This window comes from Branchiostoma floridae, chromosome 13 (genome assembly GCF_000003815.2).
Source record: "Branchiostoma floridae strain S238N-H82 chromosome 13, Bfl_VNyyK, whole genome shotgun sequence".
Lineage (NCBI taxonomy): Eukaryota > Metazoa > Chordata > Leptocardii > Amphioxiformes > Branchiostomatidae > Branchiostoma > Branchiostoma floridae.
Genome location: NC_049991.1, coordinates 5,360,496 through 5,378,951, shown reverse-complemented (window position 1 = coordinate 5,378,951; position 18,456 = coordinate 5,360,496). Strand labels below are relative to the sequence as shown.

At 40.2% G+C, this 18,456-nt stretch overlaps 2 protein-coding genes across 2 annotated transcripts in view; one reads left to right on the top strand and one right to left on the bottom strand.

The window, feature by feature from the left end:
• Positions 1–17,233, top strand: part of LOC118428390 — a 17,795-nt gene extending 562 nt beyond the window's left edge. Inside the window, exons 2-4 of the mRNA XM_035838432.1 lie at positions 10,585–10,635; positions 15,935–16,120; positions 16,821–17,233. Of these exons, the coding sequence (XP_035694325.1) occupies positions 10,585–10,635; positions 15,935–16,120; positions 16,821–16,964 (381 nt within the window). The 3' untranslated portion in view covers positions 16,965–17,233. The remainder of the gene's footprint in view (positions 1–10,584; positions 10,636–15,934; positions 16,121–16,820) is intronic.
• LOC118428385 (Golgi to ER traffic protein 4 homolog) overlaps positions 17,007–18,456 on the bottom strand; it is an 11,870-nt gene continuing 10,420 nt past the window's right edge. The window contains exon 10 of the mRNA XM_035838428.1: positions 17,007–18,187. Coding sequence (XP_035694321.1) covers positions 18,105–18,187 — 83 coding nt within the window. The 3' untranslated portion in view covers positions 17,007–18,104. The remainder of the gene's footprint in view (positions 18,188–18,456) is intronic.

The window sequence follows — 18,456 nt, the reverse complement described above, 5'->3', positions numbered from 1 at the left end:
ATGGTAAACATACATTTCATGTAATGTAAACCTTTAAGTACTGAGGTTTATTTTTGGTGCTAAGCCAAATTGTCCAGTTATGTGTGCCCGTGTGAAACAGACTATATAGCAAGTCTTTGGGATAATTGACATGTGACCAATATGTCCGTGCAACATAGATAAATTTGATTTCAACTGCGCTAGACTTGTAATGAAGTCTACATAACTGTTGTGGATGAAATGTTTATGTAGGTGTTAGCCATAGTTTTACCATGGGTAACTTAATATGTATACCCATGACCCCAGCCCTGTACATCCAATGCAGTTCCCTAACATGAAATGAATCAAGTAACTCTTGAGTTTAAGTAGCAACTGTTCTTTTTTTGAAAATCTATTGACATAAAGTTGTTTGGTAGTTTAGGAGAGCAGTCAGAAATTGTCAAAGATATCTTAATTTCTGCTCAGCAAGTTGGGATTATTCCCATGGAAAGTATAAGGTAAGCTTTGAATACTGTACAAGTACAGGTTGTTTGTTGTAGGCAGCAACCCTGTGCAAAATTAAATGTGCCGTCATAAAAATGGTACAAAATAAAGCTTTGTTGTGAACTCAGTGCTGATCCTTTTTGTAGACTTATCTTCAACAGACAGATGTGGATTTAGTCAACCCAATGATATTCAAAGGCTACATGTCGTAGGGCATGGGGAACTCTGCCATTTCTTCGTCGGCATCAGGGTCATGCCTCCTCGTAATTTAGAGCTCGCAGACTATTCGTCCGATCGAATCGCGCCTAATGTGAGGGGGGTATAACAGTGTGCTACAAAATTCTACGACATCAACTTCGTACGACAGCCTACGACGAATCTGTAAAGTGTACGTCATACGTTCGGAGTTGTAACCAGGTCTTATTTTGAGATGCGATCGTTTCCCCTTCAGTCTAAGGCCTTCACACAAAATGTCATGACATCTTAAGTGACTCTGCCTATCTATATATCTATCCATCTATCTATCTATCTATCTATATCTATATAGCCGGTATAACCGCCGTTCGACGTAACACACCAGCTTCACGGGCACACGGCGCGGCAGCAGCTAGTTATAATAGAAGTTTATTTGCAAGTTCGTGCCCGAGGGCTAATTGCAAGTACATGTTATACACATAGTGACAATGGACAGTCATGAACAATATTCTAATATAATACTAGTGTTGGCTACTTCTAAACAGGTTGGGTTTGACTTCTTTTTTGGAAGCAGAGGGAGACGAAAAGCCCCACATTTTCTAAAATTTGTGGTTTCAGGAGAAAAGTGTCTTTCTGTTCGTCTGTCAATGTGGGGAAGTTGGGATAATACTTTGTGACTTACTTTGTTATATTACACCGAATGACCCGTGACACCTAACTTCTGCATATCTATCTGCAAGCGTTCTTTAAAACTACACAGAGAAGATACCTAAGGCTTAGGTCTCAATTATAAAAGGACCCCTGCTGTTCAAGTTCATTGGCTGCTTTTAATCGGCAATGTCGGACGTGACTCCTACAGTGCACGCGGTTGGATTTTTTAAGTCCAAGGTAAAATAAGCCCGGGACCCGGTACCAAATAGACGCCGTGACCTACCCGTGGGGTATACCGAGGGGTATCCCCGGTATCCTTCTTATTCTTCCCGTTGATGCCCACAATCTTGATAAAGATTATACTGGCATGTTTGGGGGGTGGTGACGCTCGCACTTGTAGACGTAATCCAATACGCGTTCGTCCATTAACAGTCCATGGTCGATACCCTTGAATCCGTCAGTTGTCTAGGTAGGCTGTTATAAAACAGAGGCCCGAGACACAAATGTGTCTACTGTGGCGGCCCTGACTGTCACTGCTGGTTAACTATTCCAATCCTTGATTAATATTGTTCTTTGGCAAGAATGACCCGTCTCTGTATAGTGTTGTAGTGGTGATTTGCTTGAACTGGCAGTTATGCTTGCGGCGTTGTCGTATTGGGGGCGGTACTAGTTTGCTGCTGATGACTGGACACTGGACTAGCCCGTGATGGACTTTGAATAGTGTACCCAAACGTGCTGTTTTCCTGCGTTGTTTCAGTGACTGCCAGCCTAGTGTACTCAACATACTGCTCACACTAGATGTGTTGTGGAACCTGTTAAGTACGAATCTTGCTGCTCTTCTCTGAACGGCCTCTATCTTGTTGGTGTTTTTCCACAGGGACAAATGTGTAGTTTCTGGGCCCGAACGGGGCTACATCCCTGATGGGCACCGGTGAAATTGGGACCTAAGTCTAAAAAGACAATACTCTGAAAGAAAAAAAATGGAAACAAAGAACAAACAGAAATCGGCATATGACAAAAACATACATGTAATTTTGAAAACAAGCCTAATACCTTAACCTTGACCACCTCTCACTTCTACATGTACGTCCTGTTATATGTCGGCAAGTCTAACGTGTGTGGCCATCTTTCCACTCACTTATAACATCCTACCGTACGTCGATGTAGGTTAGACATCCAGGTAATAGGATACGCCAAAAAGTAGTTACTCAAGCAACTGGATATGGTTTTGGAAACGGTCAGACGTTTCGGATAGAATCCACTATTCTTCGTCAGTGACACTGAAGTGATCTGGAAAAGACTGATCTTTCATACCCTAACTATGAGTGAATACAATTTTAGATGTCCAATCGGAGACATGGTAAGACAAGTTGTCTTACCTGAAAGAAACTCTGTAGAAAGAAAATTATTAATATGAGCTCCTCCTCGAAATTAATAAACAGAAATAACAGTGATGCGTGAGAAAACCATGTATGCAGTGAAGCCAAACAGAATGAGAAGGCCCAGGTCGACTCTCCTGATGGTTGAACGGTGATGATGATGATGAACGGTTTATTTGTAAATACATCGCAGCCGGGGTGGCTGAATTACGTATTACTTACACTTAGTTACTGGCATAATTCCATTAAAATCTGAATACACATTAAAATTTTACAAATTCCTAGAAACATGGATAGAAACAATTGAAATATTCGGGAAAGCACCAACTATATGACAACTGTTGACAAAATATATCTCAATAAGGGAAATTGCAAAATACATTATATACAGATCAGTCAAAACAGATCCGTCAATACAGATCATATAAAAGCTTATAGAATTCTCAAGTATATAAGCATCTGCATCACATATCATCGTTAAGTAACCTTGTCAGGTATGGAACAGGTGAGTCTCTATATCTGTTTGTTTCACATTTAACAGATATAGTTTGAGTTTCTAGTATTCATACGGTGCTAAAGTAAACTCTTGTCAACAGTTTTTCAATTTCCTGAGAGCAGCTGGGCTGTCAGATAACTTCCTATCCTCGCAGCCCCTGATCTTCCTGTAATCTCTGAGTCCTTCACCGAAGATGAATTATTATATTTTGTTATGACCTGTCTTACCTACAGTAAAGAGAGAAAAACATTGTTAAAAAATATTCCAAAAAGAAGTGACTCGAGCAACTGGAAATGCTTTTGAAAACAGTCAACGGTTAATCATATCCAGTCGCTTGAATAAATGTTTTTTGGCGTATCTTATTGCCTGGATGTCTAACCTTCATCGACGTATTGTTCAAGACTATTACAACCAAAACACACATCTCTCTTACTGGTACACAGAACGATGTTTTCCATATACTGCTATGATCATGTTCAACTCATATATCCGCCTACGTAGGTCAATGGATTTTTCTTTTATTCCAAATGCGAGACCCGATCACTCATACTTGACTCTGCTGTTACCGATATTATTTTGTTATTCTGTATGTAGCCTCGTAGTATTGCTATTGTCCATATAGCTAGTAGTATTTTTTTTTATTGTTTGCCATACATTGTACCTTGTGCAATTCTGGAACATCGTTCGCGCAACAATTTTCGGTCGTTAAATAAAGAATAAAACCATTCTGTAACTTGTGCAAAGCAGTAGCAAAATGAGCAAACATATGTCGTAGATTTCAACAAAAATATCGGAAAACGTACTTATACTAAGTATGTGTTTTCCGTCATTGTTTTGTTGCAATTTATGACAATTTAATAAAGTCATAGAATACCAATAGCAAGGTCAACTCCAAAGTCAAAGAAGACGATGTGAAAGTACTATCTAAAACGAATGCTCTATTGTTCGGCATACCCTGTGTTTAGTGTGTTTAGTCATTTCAACCTTCCTGACCACTAGGATTTCAGAATGAAGGCAACTTATTTTTTGGCCAGACTTTTTTTGTATTCGCAAGCTCGCATCAATTTTGGGGTTTCCAGAGGATGTCATCCATATAATCAAATCAACATGGCTTAAGCAGAAATAGCGGTGATGCTGTGTAAGAAAGTAAGTAGCTTTGTGAGAACCTCATGAACATGTATGCGGTGAGGTCAAACAAAATGAACAGGCCAAGGTTTCTTATCCTAACAGCTAAATGGTCTAAAATAAGCCGTTGTCAACAGTTTCAATTTCCTGGGTGCAGATGGGATGTCAGATACCATCCTAACCCCTCGGTATCTCATCTCTGGGTCCTTCATATCTGTATTAGAAGGTGATTTGAGTTAAACCAGGTTATGTGGACAGCTTAGACTCGCAAATTCCATCAGAGAGACAAAGCCTTTTTTCTTGGAAATTTTACAGTGGTGATGTCGTTTCAGTTTCCGAATTACATTCGACCGAATAAGTCTTTATGTGTTTGGCCCCAGATTTTTTGCCTATCGCTACAGCAATGTCTATTCTTGTGTTTTTCCTAACTACTCAGTTTCTCATCTTACTGTGAGATCTGTGTCTTTCATATCATTATTTGAAGGTGATTTAAGTTAAACCAGGTTATGTGGACAGCGTACATTTGCAAATTCCATCAGAGAGACGTTTCAGGTTTCGGTTCGGAATTACATTTAACCGAACAGTCCCTAAAATAAGTCTCTATGGGTTTGGCCCCAGATGTTTTGGCTATCGCTGTAGCAATGTCTATTCTTGTGTTTTTCCTAACTACTCAGTTTCTCATCTTACTGTGAGATCTGTGTCTTTCATATCATTATTTGAAGGTGATTTAAGTTAAACCAGGTTATGTGGACAGCTTACATTTGCAAATTCCATCAGAGAGGCAACGTCTTTTTTCCTGGAAGTTTTACAGTGGTGAGGTCGTTTCAGGTTTCGGTTCGGAAGTACGTTTCACCGAATAGTCCTTAAAATAAGTCTCTATGGGTTTGGCCCCAGATTTTTTGGCTATCGCTGTAGCAATGTCTATTCTTGTGTTTTTCCTAACAACTCAGTTTTTCATCTTACTGTGAGATCTGTGTCTTTCATATCTTTATTTGAAGGTGATTTGAGTTAAACCAGGTTATGTGGACAGCTTACATTTGCAAATTCCATCAGAGAGGCAACGCCTTTTTTTCCTGGAAGTTTTACAGTGGTGAGGTCGTTTCAGTTTCCGAATTACATTTGACCGAATAAGTCTTTATGTGTTTGGCCCCAGATTTTTTGCCTATCGCTACAGTAATGTCTATTATCTTGTGTATTTCCTAACAACTCAGTTTCCCATCTTACTGTGAGCTCTGTGCCCTTTATATCTTTATTAGAAGGTGATTTCAGTTGAACCAGGTTATTTGGACAGCTTAGACTCGCAAATTCCATCAGAGAGACAACGCCCTTTTTCTGGGAAGTTTTACAGTGGTGAGGTCGTTTCAGGTTTCGGTTCGGAATTATGCTTGACCGAATAGACCCTCAAATAAGACGCAGATCATAGGTTTCCTCGATAGTTTTCACGGTGGTCAAATACGGGCTCAAAACCTCCCATGTCTAGCCGAATTCGAACCTTCTTCCATGATGTTCCATCTGACGTAATTCGAACCGAACCCGTGTTCTATTGAGGTCATCTGCGGTCATTGCAGGTAAAACCGTGCTTTCTGGCATTTTACCCCCAACTAACTTGAATCAGGCGAAAAATATAGTTTTTAACCAATATAAACAATTTTCCGGACAGTACATCTATGCTTTCACTTTGTTTGGGACCTATAATATGTAACGAAGCTACTGGCGTTTTTGTTGGTGACCTTGAATATCATAAGTGTTGTTTACACCGGTATCAATTACACCCTCCCGCTCTCCGTGCGGCATGACATGTGTGCAAACATCGTTTAAGATCTCCACCAAGAAGAGTCCAACATAACTCATTGACGGCTCAAAATGACCGCAACGGTTTTCCCGAGATTTGTGTTTTTGGGATTTTTTAAAAATGCCTTAGATTTTGAATTATTAGTAATTAAGTGCGAAAAATGCCATTTTTACGCATATTTTTGACTGTAACTTTACTTAAAATTAAAAATTAAAAAATCCCAAAAACAGAAAGTTTTATTTGCCTCTCAGATAACGAAAAATATAAAAATCGAGAATTTCCCATGGCACTTGCGGCCCATCTTATCAAGAGTATGGTCAAATTGAAGGCCTTCCTTGAAACAGAAAATAATCGTCTTTGGAAGCAAAATCGAAACAAAACAACTATCTCAATTCAAACGGGAAGATAAAAACTATCTAAAATAGCGAATTCAATCTTATTTTGAATACATTTTCCTTGTCATAACATCTTGTTTATTTTGAAATATTTTACGGTTAGCAAACAGTAGGCCTCTTGTAACCCGATACTCTGTCGAACTCGCATAGAAACGGGAAAGAATACCCTAGCAACCGACCGCCGTGTTTGGTTTCAGATTTTTTTTGTCTACCGCTACAGAAATGTATGATTTTTTTGTCGCCTGGTTACCCAAATCGTGCGTTGTAGTGTCTTTTAGAAGTGATGCGAGCGTGCTAAAGGTGAAAAGTTTGTCAAAAAACAGGTTACCTTGATTACAATATTTAAGGTTGAACAAATGACTATGCATGGTATTCCGAACAATAAAGTAATACATTAGTATATTTTCACATCTTCTTCGACATGAAAATTGGCGTTGGCATTCTAAGAAGTAAGTATCCGTTTTCCAATATTTTTCTGCGCTTTATTTACGACATATATATATACCAACTTTGTAGCTTCTTTGATTTGTACAGTTCACAGTACATAGGGTCGAGATTTCTTTGGAAACGGGCGAAATTGTTGCGCGTGCGGATGTCATCCATATAATCAAATCAACATCGCATTACCTAGTTACAACTTACCTAGAACACATATTCACATGTTGTATTTGTATCTCACTATATTCACTTTACAATGTAGCTGAACCAAAAGCCGTACTGTGATTCGATCTGTCAGTTCCTGCTATGTAAAACCTGTTCCTGTTATTGCGTGTCTAAGCAATATGGTTGACTTCGAGCAAGGTCACCACTATATTACACCTTGGGCACTCAAAAACCTTCAGTAGATTAGCTTTTTTGACATCCCAGAGTAAAGCTGTTTTGTGTAATTACGCTGTTTGAAGTGAGACAGTGTTTTCTATTCTACGCATGCGCAGTTCGAAGTACTTCGGGTGTAGCAGTGAATAACATGATTAGAGAAACCTTGTTTTCTTTTGCCGGTGCCTTTTTATATTTTCTTCTTTATCTTCTTCTCTCATAACAGTTCAATGGAAGCAACCATGTAATAATTTAGCATCAAATTTCCATCAAATGGGCATATTAAATCTATATAAAAATTTTCAAGAGGAAATTGATTTGTCAAAAATGATTAAGAACTTCGTTTATGATGGAACGTTTTACCACACGTCTTTATTATCGAAGTAATTCAGTGAATGAATAAAGTTGCACTAATCATGTCATTTTTTTTGGCAACGCCTCAGGGGCGAGCCTAATGGTATAGTATTGTGTGTGGGTAGCTTGACAAAGGCAAACTACTGGGACTTAAGGCAACATTCTGCATTTTCTGGAAAATGTTGCCTTTCTGAAATTGATACATAATTGTATAGCGAAAAAGGGAACTTTTTTTTCGTTTTGCAAAAAGGTGTCGTTGCAATGGTATTCACCCTCCTACGCAGGGACATCCAACTGCCAAGCTGCCTGTCTGGATGTACCCCTCTTTTAACCGTCACTCTTAGTTCCTGTGGACCCCCCCCCCCCCCAACAAGCTGTCAGCCAGTTTTCAAAAGCTGTCTCGCATGTATAAGGGTAACCTCATTAATATTTACAGGCAGGGCGGTCAGGAACTAAGAGTGACGGATGAAAGAGCAGGGCACATCCAGACAGGCAGTTTGGCTGCTGGATGTTCCTGCGTAGGAGGATGAGGTATTGAGTTGAAGGAACAATAAACTCCAGAAGGGGGTATTATTTTGAAATAGATATCAAGGAATACATACGTTGTGTAGAATACGTTTTGTAGACTGGACTAACGTCACATTTCCAAACCGGGGCCCGGCCGGGGTGTTTGTGGAGACGAAAATAGAGATGTTTACGTAAGAATATAAACAAATAATGCCCACGACTACTCTATTTACGTCTTGTGTAGTTTGGTGCCTTTTATATCATGCATTTCGTTCCCGATCGAAAGCATCTGGCCGGGTCACGGTTTGGAAATGTGACGTATGCCTAAAGCTAAGGGCACAACCCGCCGTACATGCATTTTATCCGTACGTTTTTTTTTGGGAGGCCACGTCCGCCACGTATTTCTGAAAACGTTCAGGCTGTACAGGGCAGGCGTGTCGCCCTTACTGGCACGTACGGGGGGCGCATCCGCAGCCCGATGGCAAACAAAGTGTTGCCTGCAAGTAAAGTTCTACGGCGCGTGTCCGTCGGATTCCCTACGAGTTCGTACGGAGGCGATACTTTTCACTTACGTATCCCAAAAGATTGCCCATGGTTTGGCACGTACACAGCACGTATTTGCACGTACGGCGGATTGTGCCCTTAGCTTTAGCTATAGATACAAACATACGCAGCATAATTGCAGAGTGATAAGCTCATCATGAATTCTACTATTTCTACTAATTCTACAGGCTACCGTTGCTAAGATATCAGAGAACATGTAACAAGACGAGTATTCCTTATCGCCCCTCTGATATTACTTTTTGTACCTAAATTATCAGGTTTAGTCTGACACATATTCCACCAAGGGCTGAGATTGTTGGATACTAATACGCACTGGCTTAGTGGGTACTTTATCTTTAACTGTAGAAGACAGGTAGCATACATTTTACTTCCTAAAATCATTCTAAAATTGGAACGTAACACTCCTTTTTGGAGTTGAGGCCATGTTGATTTGATTATATGGATGCCATCCGCGCGCGCATCAATTTTCGGCCGTTTCCAAAAAAAATAAGTTTTCCACCATGCTTTGAATCGTACAAAGTAGATGCAAAAGGAGTAAATATTTGCCGAATATGAAAAGAAAAATATATTGGGAAACATACACTAATGTCAACGTCAATTCCAATGTATAAAAAGAAGACTGCGAAAACAAAATGATGCTATTGTTCAGTATTCAATACTCTGTGTTAGTCATTTGTTCAGCCTTCCAGACCACTTAGATTTCATAATGAATGCAACTTTTATGGGGCCAAACTTTTTTATTCGCACGAACGCATCAGTTTTGGGATTCCCAGAGATGTCATCCATATAATCAAATTGACATGGTCTAAGTTCTAGCTGTAAATGTTGTGTTCAGACGACCTTCACTGACGCCAGACGGCATCTTTGATCTTATGTAAGCATCTATTTTTTGATCTAAGAATGTCTTCCTTTGCCTGGCTGGCTGCCTTCTTTCGTAATGCCTGTTACCGTAGATGCTTTGGACGTACTAAAATTTTATTTGCTCCACTGGATGTCATTCTTCTCTGGCTCCAGAAGGATCTTCGTTTATCCCTATTAGTTATTACTGGTGCACGTAGGCGCATTTCATCCGAGACATGATCCTCTGTAGATAGTCCATATTTGTTGTTAAACCTACTTTCCAGGAAGAGGCTTAGACGGTTTGATCTGGTTTTCCCGGAAGAGAGCTGTAACAGGGGAAATGCTTGCGGGAATTTAGTTTCGTGGCAGGTAGAAAGTGAAGCATTCGAGGGTGTTCTTAAAGGGGTTCTGAACTCCAGAAGGCGGTGTTTTTTTTCCAACAGATTAGGTATCAATGAGGTGCGCTTGTAAATTTCGCTAAACCCATGCAGACCCTAACCATGCATTTCCTATACGTATAGACACTTCCTTCATCGTAAATGTTTTGGGCATAAATAAGGGGCGATGTGCACACCAAGACGGCGAATTGTTCACAAGACATCAAACAAGAAAAAACAAAACAACATCGCCCCTCAAATTGGTTTTGAAACCGAACTTTTGTCAGGCTATGTCGGACACATTGTATTCAGCCATAGGCTGAGCTTACTTAATTGAATTAAAGAGTACTTTGGGAGTTTAGCACAATATTGAATGCTTTTGATGTACACGAGACTAGTGGCTATTCTATCGTATAATGTGAAGTAGAATTCATATTTTACAGAAAACAACACCCTCTTGTGGAATTTATATTAGGACTCCCTTAACTTCATTGCTGATGCGACTTGGTTGGCGAGCACAATGTTCGCGGTGGTTTTAGTTTGCGGAGAATTGAAATACGCGAACATAAACCACCGCGAACATTTCGCCTTTTACAATACTTCTTTTGTATGTCGTGTTTTGTTGTTTCAGGACATGATTGGGCTCAGGGCGAGGTGCCGGGACTTGGAGACCAGACTGGAGGTTTGTGACTCAACTGCGCATTTCTTCGTTTAACATTCTCACTGTTGATTCACGCTGTGTACATGTCTGTATCTATCTGTATACGTTTTATGCGTCTACATAGCCGGTATAACCTTCATTCGGTGTAACACTCCAGCTTCGCAGGCACGTGGTGCGACAGCAGCTGGTTATATTACACTGAACGACCCGACGAACTTTTACCCAACTATCTGCAAGCGTTCTTTAAAACTATCCAGAGAAGATGCCCCTATTATGCTTGGTGATAACAAATTTCACTCTACGATAGTTCTGGGAAAGTACGAATTTTTGAACACATCAATGCTAGGTTGGTAACTCTGGTACATGAAGGCATGACTGTAGCCAATATAAAGTCGGTACAAAGTCAGTGAATGAAGTGAACCACGGCGAGGTTAACCATTGTAATGCCATGGTCCTCTTTCATTTGCATCTGTGTTCGCAAGGGGTGCAGTCCTGGGCGGGTTCTGAAGCCACAGATTTTCCCGATGGACTGCTGGATACGGGGAAAAGATACCTCTCGGTGTTTTCACGGGCATCTATTTGTCACCGAGTCTCTGGCTGATTTTAACTGTGAATTAAAAAAAATCCATTGCCCCGGCGTGCCCCAAAATAGCTCAGTGGTCGCGTAGGGATCAAGTGTAAAAACAGCCAATAAACTACCAAGAGAGGCCTCCTTTGCTCAATGGACCATATCATACTGAACACAACCTCCTGTGTTTGAAATCCTGTCTTTGCTGCTTAACCCAAAACGTATACAATTTGGTGCCAAGCGGCTACCTTAGTAGGCTGGAGGTTAAATTGCTAAAATTACCAGCAGCACATTTTGTTGGCATATGTTGGAATGGAAAATGCAAGAAAGCAAGGAATTTCAGTAATTGATATAAATATATCTTATTTATTTATTAATCTCAAAACGGGTGGGTAGCCACTACAGCTTTTGAAAGTCGATTTCCAAGGGGGGTCCACCATACATGTAAAACAAAACGTGTTACATCTGCTACAGTTAAGACACCAGTGGACAACATACAATAGATCCCAAGAAAACCGAGACGTCATAAACATAATGCAAGAAAGGAAGGAATTTCAGTAATTGATATAAATATATCTTATTTATTTATTAATCTCAAAACGGGTGGGTAGCCACTACAACGTTGGAAACTGATTTCAATCGAGGCGTCATAAACAAAATCTTATATCTACACTAATGGGTACTATCCTAACATCGCGGAGGAGATAAAAACGAAGACGCCGGAAAAAGACGGGACACACATTTTCCGTATGCATAAGAACAGACACCATTATGCAGCTCTAAAATGGACTCCTCAAGGGAAGCGAAACAGAGGCAGGCCTCTAGGGACCTGGAGAAGGATGGTAGAAGAGGAAGATGAAGGCAGCACGTAAGACCTGGCATGAAGTTAGATGGATGGCCTAAGATAGGAAGGACTGGAGGAAGTTCGTCAGTGCCTTATGCTCCAACAAGGAGAGCGAAGAGGATTAGATAGGATTTACACTATAACCAGCCGCATCCACAAACACAATGTCTTCAGAACAAAGTGCGCTTGATTGATCTCTGGCCCCACATAATTATTCAATTCATCATTGGCAGACTCTATATAGTCTACTCCATGATAGAAGACCACAGACTTTAATCAAGGACAAAATATTCCTCTGGCGTGTCACGGACAATTTGTTTGCCAAGAAGGTTCAAAACGATAGACGCCTACATCACATGTACATAGACACCCAGAGCTAATGAATACATATGGAATGTTGTAACCCTTGAGCTTAGAAAATTCCATATTCTTTAGCCAAGCTAAGAGTGTTTTAAAGATGAAAAAGATAAAGAAACATAATCAACATAAAAATCCAATGCGAATCGTACGCGTACAAAATACCAAAAAAAAGGCAAAAAGAATCCTATCAAAATGGCATTAATTATATCTTAACCTGCCAAAATTAATATTCACTTGCTTGTAACTACACGACAACGTGGCGACCAAATCTTCAAGGAATATTTCCAATAATACAATGTGTCCAGCGCATTATCCGTTAACAGTCCGTCCAACGGACTGTGTCCAGCGCATTATCCGTTAACAGTCCGTCCAACGGACTGTGTCCAGCGCATTATCCGTTAACAGTACGTCAAACTGACTGTGGCCAGCGTATTATCCGTTAACAGTACGTCCAACGGACTGTGGCCAGCGTATTATACGTTAACAGTCCGTCCAACGGTCTGTCGCCAGCGTATTATCTGTTAACAGTCCGTCCAACGGACTGTGTCCAGCGTATTATCCGTTAATAGTACGTCCAACTGACTGTGGCCAGCGTATTATCCGTTAACAGTACGTCCAACGGACTGTGGCCAGCGTATTATCCGTTAACAGTACGTCCAACGGACTGTGGCCAGCGTATTATCCGTTAACAGTACGTCCAACGGACTGTGGCCAGCGTATTATCCGTTAACAGTACGTCCAACGGACTGTGGCCAGCGTATTATCCGTTAACAGTACGTCCAACGGACTGTGGCCAGCGTATTATCCGTTAACAGTACGTCCAACGGACTGTGTCCAGCGTATTATCCGTTAACAAACCGGTTTTTCTTATTGGACCGGTCCAGAAAAACCGGACCTGAAAAAATTAGGTGGACCGGATGTTGGACCGATTAGAACATTAACAGATTATTTTAACAGGCATTCACACGTTTTGGCGCTTGCAGGTGGAAGAAAATAACAAGAGTGAAGTAGAGTAGAGTTTATAGTAATTTCTACCATGTTTTAAAGCCAATCGTACAGGTGCAGGTAGCGTTGTAGGGTTTTAAAACGCCAGTGCAAGTCTAATACTCCACCAAACAGACTTCTTTGTAGTGAAGTGGACCATTAGTATGAGTCATAGTGCATCAGGTCCAGGTTCAGGTCCGGACCTGGACCTGATCATCTGGACCTGAACCGGACCTGGACCTGAATTTTCTGTACCGGTACCCACCCCTAGTACGTCCAACTGACTGTGGCCAGCGTATTATCCGTTAACAGTACGTCCAACGGACTGTGTCCAGCGTATTATCCGTTAACAGTCCATCCAACGGACTGTGGCCAGCGTATTATCCGTTAACAGTCCGTCCAACGGACTGTGTCCAGCGTATTATCCGTTAACAGTACGTCCAACTGACTGTGTCCAGCGTATTATCCGTTAACAGTCGTCCAACGGACTGTGGCCAGCGTATTATTCGTTAACAGTCCTGTGGCCAGCGTATTATCCGTTAACAGTACGTCCAACGGACTGTGTCCAGCGTATAAGCCAATGGAATTCAAACTCTGAAGTAGAGAGGTGTATGTTGTGACTTTCTTTTTATCTTTTGATTAATTTGATCTTTTAACTAGAATTATACTACGTCCCCATTTGCAACCGGGAGATACTTCTGGGTGTTTTCATTGGTAGGTCGCTGCGTTCAGTTGTTACCGGGCCCTGAGTTGATGAACTGCGATTTTAAATTTAAAAAAAAAAAAATCACGGGGCCCAGCCATGCCCAACAATAGCCCGTTACCCGCAGGGTGTCCCATGGGGATACGCCCGGAAGTGACGAATAATAGCCTGTAAACTACTCAGAGGAGCCTCAGAGGACCGTTGCACTACAAGGCACCGCTTCGTATTTTTAAAACTTATCCCTGATTCCTGAGGCCAGAGGAGAAATGGCTAAATTGCTTTGAAGCGCGTTTTGCTCCATACGGCAATCATTGCTATGGAGAAATAAAAGCAAGCAAAGAATCCCAGTAGTTAAAGTCAATATATATTTATATATAGACTATAAGCGCCCGCGTCGACAAATATCATTGATCTCTGATGGTGCATCCTTATTTCAATTTGTCGTTGACAGACTATATATATAAGTCTGGTTATATAAGGCTCACTCACTCACTCACTCGTCCTCTTGCACGTGGTGCGTAGAGCCGACTGAATTCACTAGGGACCTCCACCATCCTCTGTTTGTCGCTGCAAACTTCAAAAGACGTACGCCTCTGACGTGTAAAGTGCAATTTGTTCAGCTACTGATCAAAGGAAACAGACACCCACATTGTGTTTCAGACACTCAAGGCCTATTACAGATAAAACCATATCAGTCCATGGGTCAGAGAAAAAATCGGTACCTCCGAGGTGGCAAATTCTCCTTTTGAATAGTAGAAGGCCTGTGGCATATATTTTGACGTGATAGCCATTTTGACGTGATAGCTTTCTACCGGCTATCAGCCTTCAAACCTATCACCACCTAAATGATCTGGAAATTTCGTGTCTTAAACATTGGGAAGGGGCAAAAACTTAAACATTAATATTTTTCAATGAAAATTCACAGGCTAGTAATCTTTAGATTTTCGGTTTTGTGATTCAACACAAAATTATGACCGCCTAAAATCAGATATTTTTGACGATTTTTTTGGTGAAAAATATATACTTTATTTTCCAATATCGTTCATTTATTCTTATGTTCATGCATGATAATGCCCTGACGCAGGAAAATGTTTCCATTTTGGGGCTGAGTAGGTTTGGTTAAGATGGGCCGAGTGCCACTTGGTTGGAAATTTCACAGGCCAGCTAGATACATCTTATACTACACAAAAGTGCACTGGAAGAATACAAAGGACAGTAAGGTTGTATAGAATTAGGATTTGTTAAGAGATCACGTGAAATATTGCAAATGTTACAAATAGTAAAATTGAGTAAAGAAAAAAAAAACATTCGTAGATACACTACTGATACGTTGCAACTTAGCATCTAAAATATGTGCACAATAAGGATTTTTAACACTGGATTTTTTTATCGACATTATTGTTATCATCATTTTTTATGATTGCGTAAGGGCTCCTTCGAAATCAGTCACTTGGCTGTTATCATAATGTTTTAGTTTTATGATTGTGTAAGGGCTCCTACGAAATCAGTCACTTAGTTAATTGAAAGGACTACGTTAAAAGATCCATAGATAAACAATTCTTAATACAGATGTACTCACTGCTATTTGTTCCAATGCTTTGGATGGGCTTTTGATGCATTTTTGTATGGTTACAAAAACTAAAAAAGATTGGTTCAGTAGCGTTACCTGCTCTAATTTAGTCTAAATATCTGTGGGAAAATACTAGTAGTTGAGTACAGTGAAACCAATGCTTGTGCCAATGGGAAAAATAAAATATCACAATGCCCACAAAAAGTGCCTAGGTGTTTTAGTAATACGTAGATGTGACCAAATGTAACCGGTTTGATTGTACTAAGTGTATTTTATATATCCGTGCCGTAGGATTTGGCCTTCGTGTTGCAGCGGTACCGTGACCAGCGGGATTCCCTACAGCGCACCTCGGAGGTGTATCGCGTCAGCCGCGACGGAGACCGAGCCGAACTACGGTGCATTCGCTGGGAAAACTTCGACCTCAAGCGTGAAAACGATGCTCTGAAGAGCATCATATCAAATATGAGGCAAAAGCAGGTGAGAATTTTCGGTACTTTCGGTCATAACTATGCACAGTATTATGCAATGCAGTGTGTCATAAATGTTGTATACCACAATTGGGAAATCAGCACTAAGGACAGCACCACAGTACAGTATATTCACTCACACGGCTTCTTGTCTCATTCATGTATTACTACGAGTGTGTGTCAACTAAAAGATAAACTATAAAAGGAAACGGCTGTACAAACGCATTTCAGTGTTGTGAAATTCCCTTTTAGTCAGCCAAAATGATATCAAAAGTTAGATTGATGAAAGTTTGTTTGTACCTGAAGGAATTATCAGGTAAAGTTTGACAGCTGCGTGCTAGGTTGGAGGTACACAGTCCTGGGTTCTGAGTGGTGCAGTCGCACACAAACAGCGAAAGGGTGCCTCTTGCAGGGCATAGGGAGCGACTAATTGCAGTTGTTAATTGAAATAAACAAGAACCGGGAAGTATTTTGTAATTTGCATTTCTAAAATGATCTACGGTAAATACGGTAAGCTCAACATAGAATTGATAATGTGGGGCGCATTTTTTGAACATTATGAACACACCCATGTAAGACACACATTTTTACATCACTTTCAAGGCAGCGAAATACATGTAATTCATGAAAGAAACCTTCTACGGTAGCTGAATATGCCAATACACCATTGTTTTTAATGCAATCATACTGACAAATGAATTTTCTTTCAGTACTACTTTGGTAATGCTCTACACGGAGGTCCCAGTCACCTGGAGATGTTGTACTGCCCCCCTTCCACTCTCCTACCGTACCACAGCAAGTACGAGCGCCCCCTATCGGCCTCAGCTGGAGAAGACTCGATGATCATTTCATGAAGGAGTCACAAAACACAAAAAACTGGACTGTAGATATTATAGTTACATTTAATAGCAATTCTTTATTCTGCCCAACTTGAACAGAGATTCGACAATGAAAATTACAACTTTTCTGAGATGATCCCAAACTTAACGGGGCACATCCCTCAAGTTCTTGATATCTGTACTCGTTGAGAATATTTAATAAATTACCATCAAACTTTATGAAACAGGCTATTCCTATATTAGTTCATCTGGACATTTTAAGATAAACAGCATATTGAACTATACAAGGCCAAGGGCTCTTTTTTTGTCCGAAACTTTCATAAATACCTTGTAATAATGTTTACATATCCTTTGTAAGCCACGAAGGGCATTGTGCTTGGGTTTAATGTGCATAGTATTTAATAGTAAATACTTCTTTCCCAAGTATGAAACTGGAAACTAGTAATAAGTAGTTTTTTTTTACCAACACATGAAATCCATTGAGTCTAAATCATTGAAAACATTGTCTACTCATGTTTGGGGGGACATTGGCAAGATATAATGACAATTTCAAGAAAAAAATGAAAATTTTGAATAGCATTCATATATCACCCACATTCAAAACTTCACATATCACATAGTTTAAATCATATAATTAAAGTTTCCTTCTATATACAGAGTAATCGTGTCCTCAGTTCTGTAACTGTGTGGACATGAAAATCTTGCTGGTAGATGGGTTGGTAGTTTGCAGCACAGACCTATCTTAAAATGGTTGGAAAATTAGTTGAATCTTTCAACCCAAATCCCATTCACTTTAGCTCATTTGTTCCTTTCTATTGAGTCTTCTCGATAAGTGTGTTTGGTTCTTCTACTTCAGGGCTATCTCCAGCTTTAAATCTATTTCCGTATTGGTTGCGTATGGGGGGGTCACTAAATCAAACATTCTTAATTGGGAGTAGTCCATGCAATCCCTAAAGTATGCATTTACTAAGTTAACAGTAATATTCAAGTACAATCAACTGTGTTGATTTCTGTGCCAAGATTTGACACAATGAGCTTTAAAAAATCAAGGAGTTGTTGCAAATGTTCTGCAGCAGAAACTAATAGTAATAGATACACTGTCAGGTAAGTTTGCTGAAACGTTTACACATGTAGGAGTCTGGTAAGAACTTAATTCTAATCAACATCCTCTTCCTCTGGTTGAGCTGGAGGTGGGGTGTCCTCCTCTTCTCCCCGCAGGAAACTTTGGATCAAATTATCTGAGCAAAACATGGAGAAATTGCCATAAAAAACTCTTGAAAACTGTACTGTAAGTTTGTCTTTGCAAAAATTAACGTAGTATAGGTCACACAGCTATAAGAGAGCTGTGTCATGGCTGTTTCTGAACTATGACTTAGAGACAAATGACTTTTTTATAGAAGGACAAATACTTGGCTAAACTGCAAGGACAATTTTTTGTGATAGGTTGTATGACTAACACCGATATCAGTACTTGTAAAATTGCTTAGGCACAGGTCCGGACCTTAAC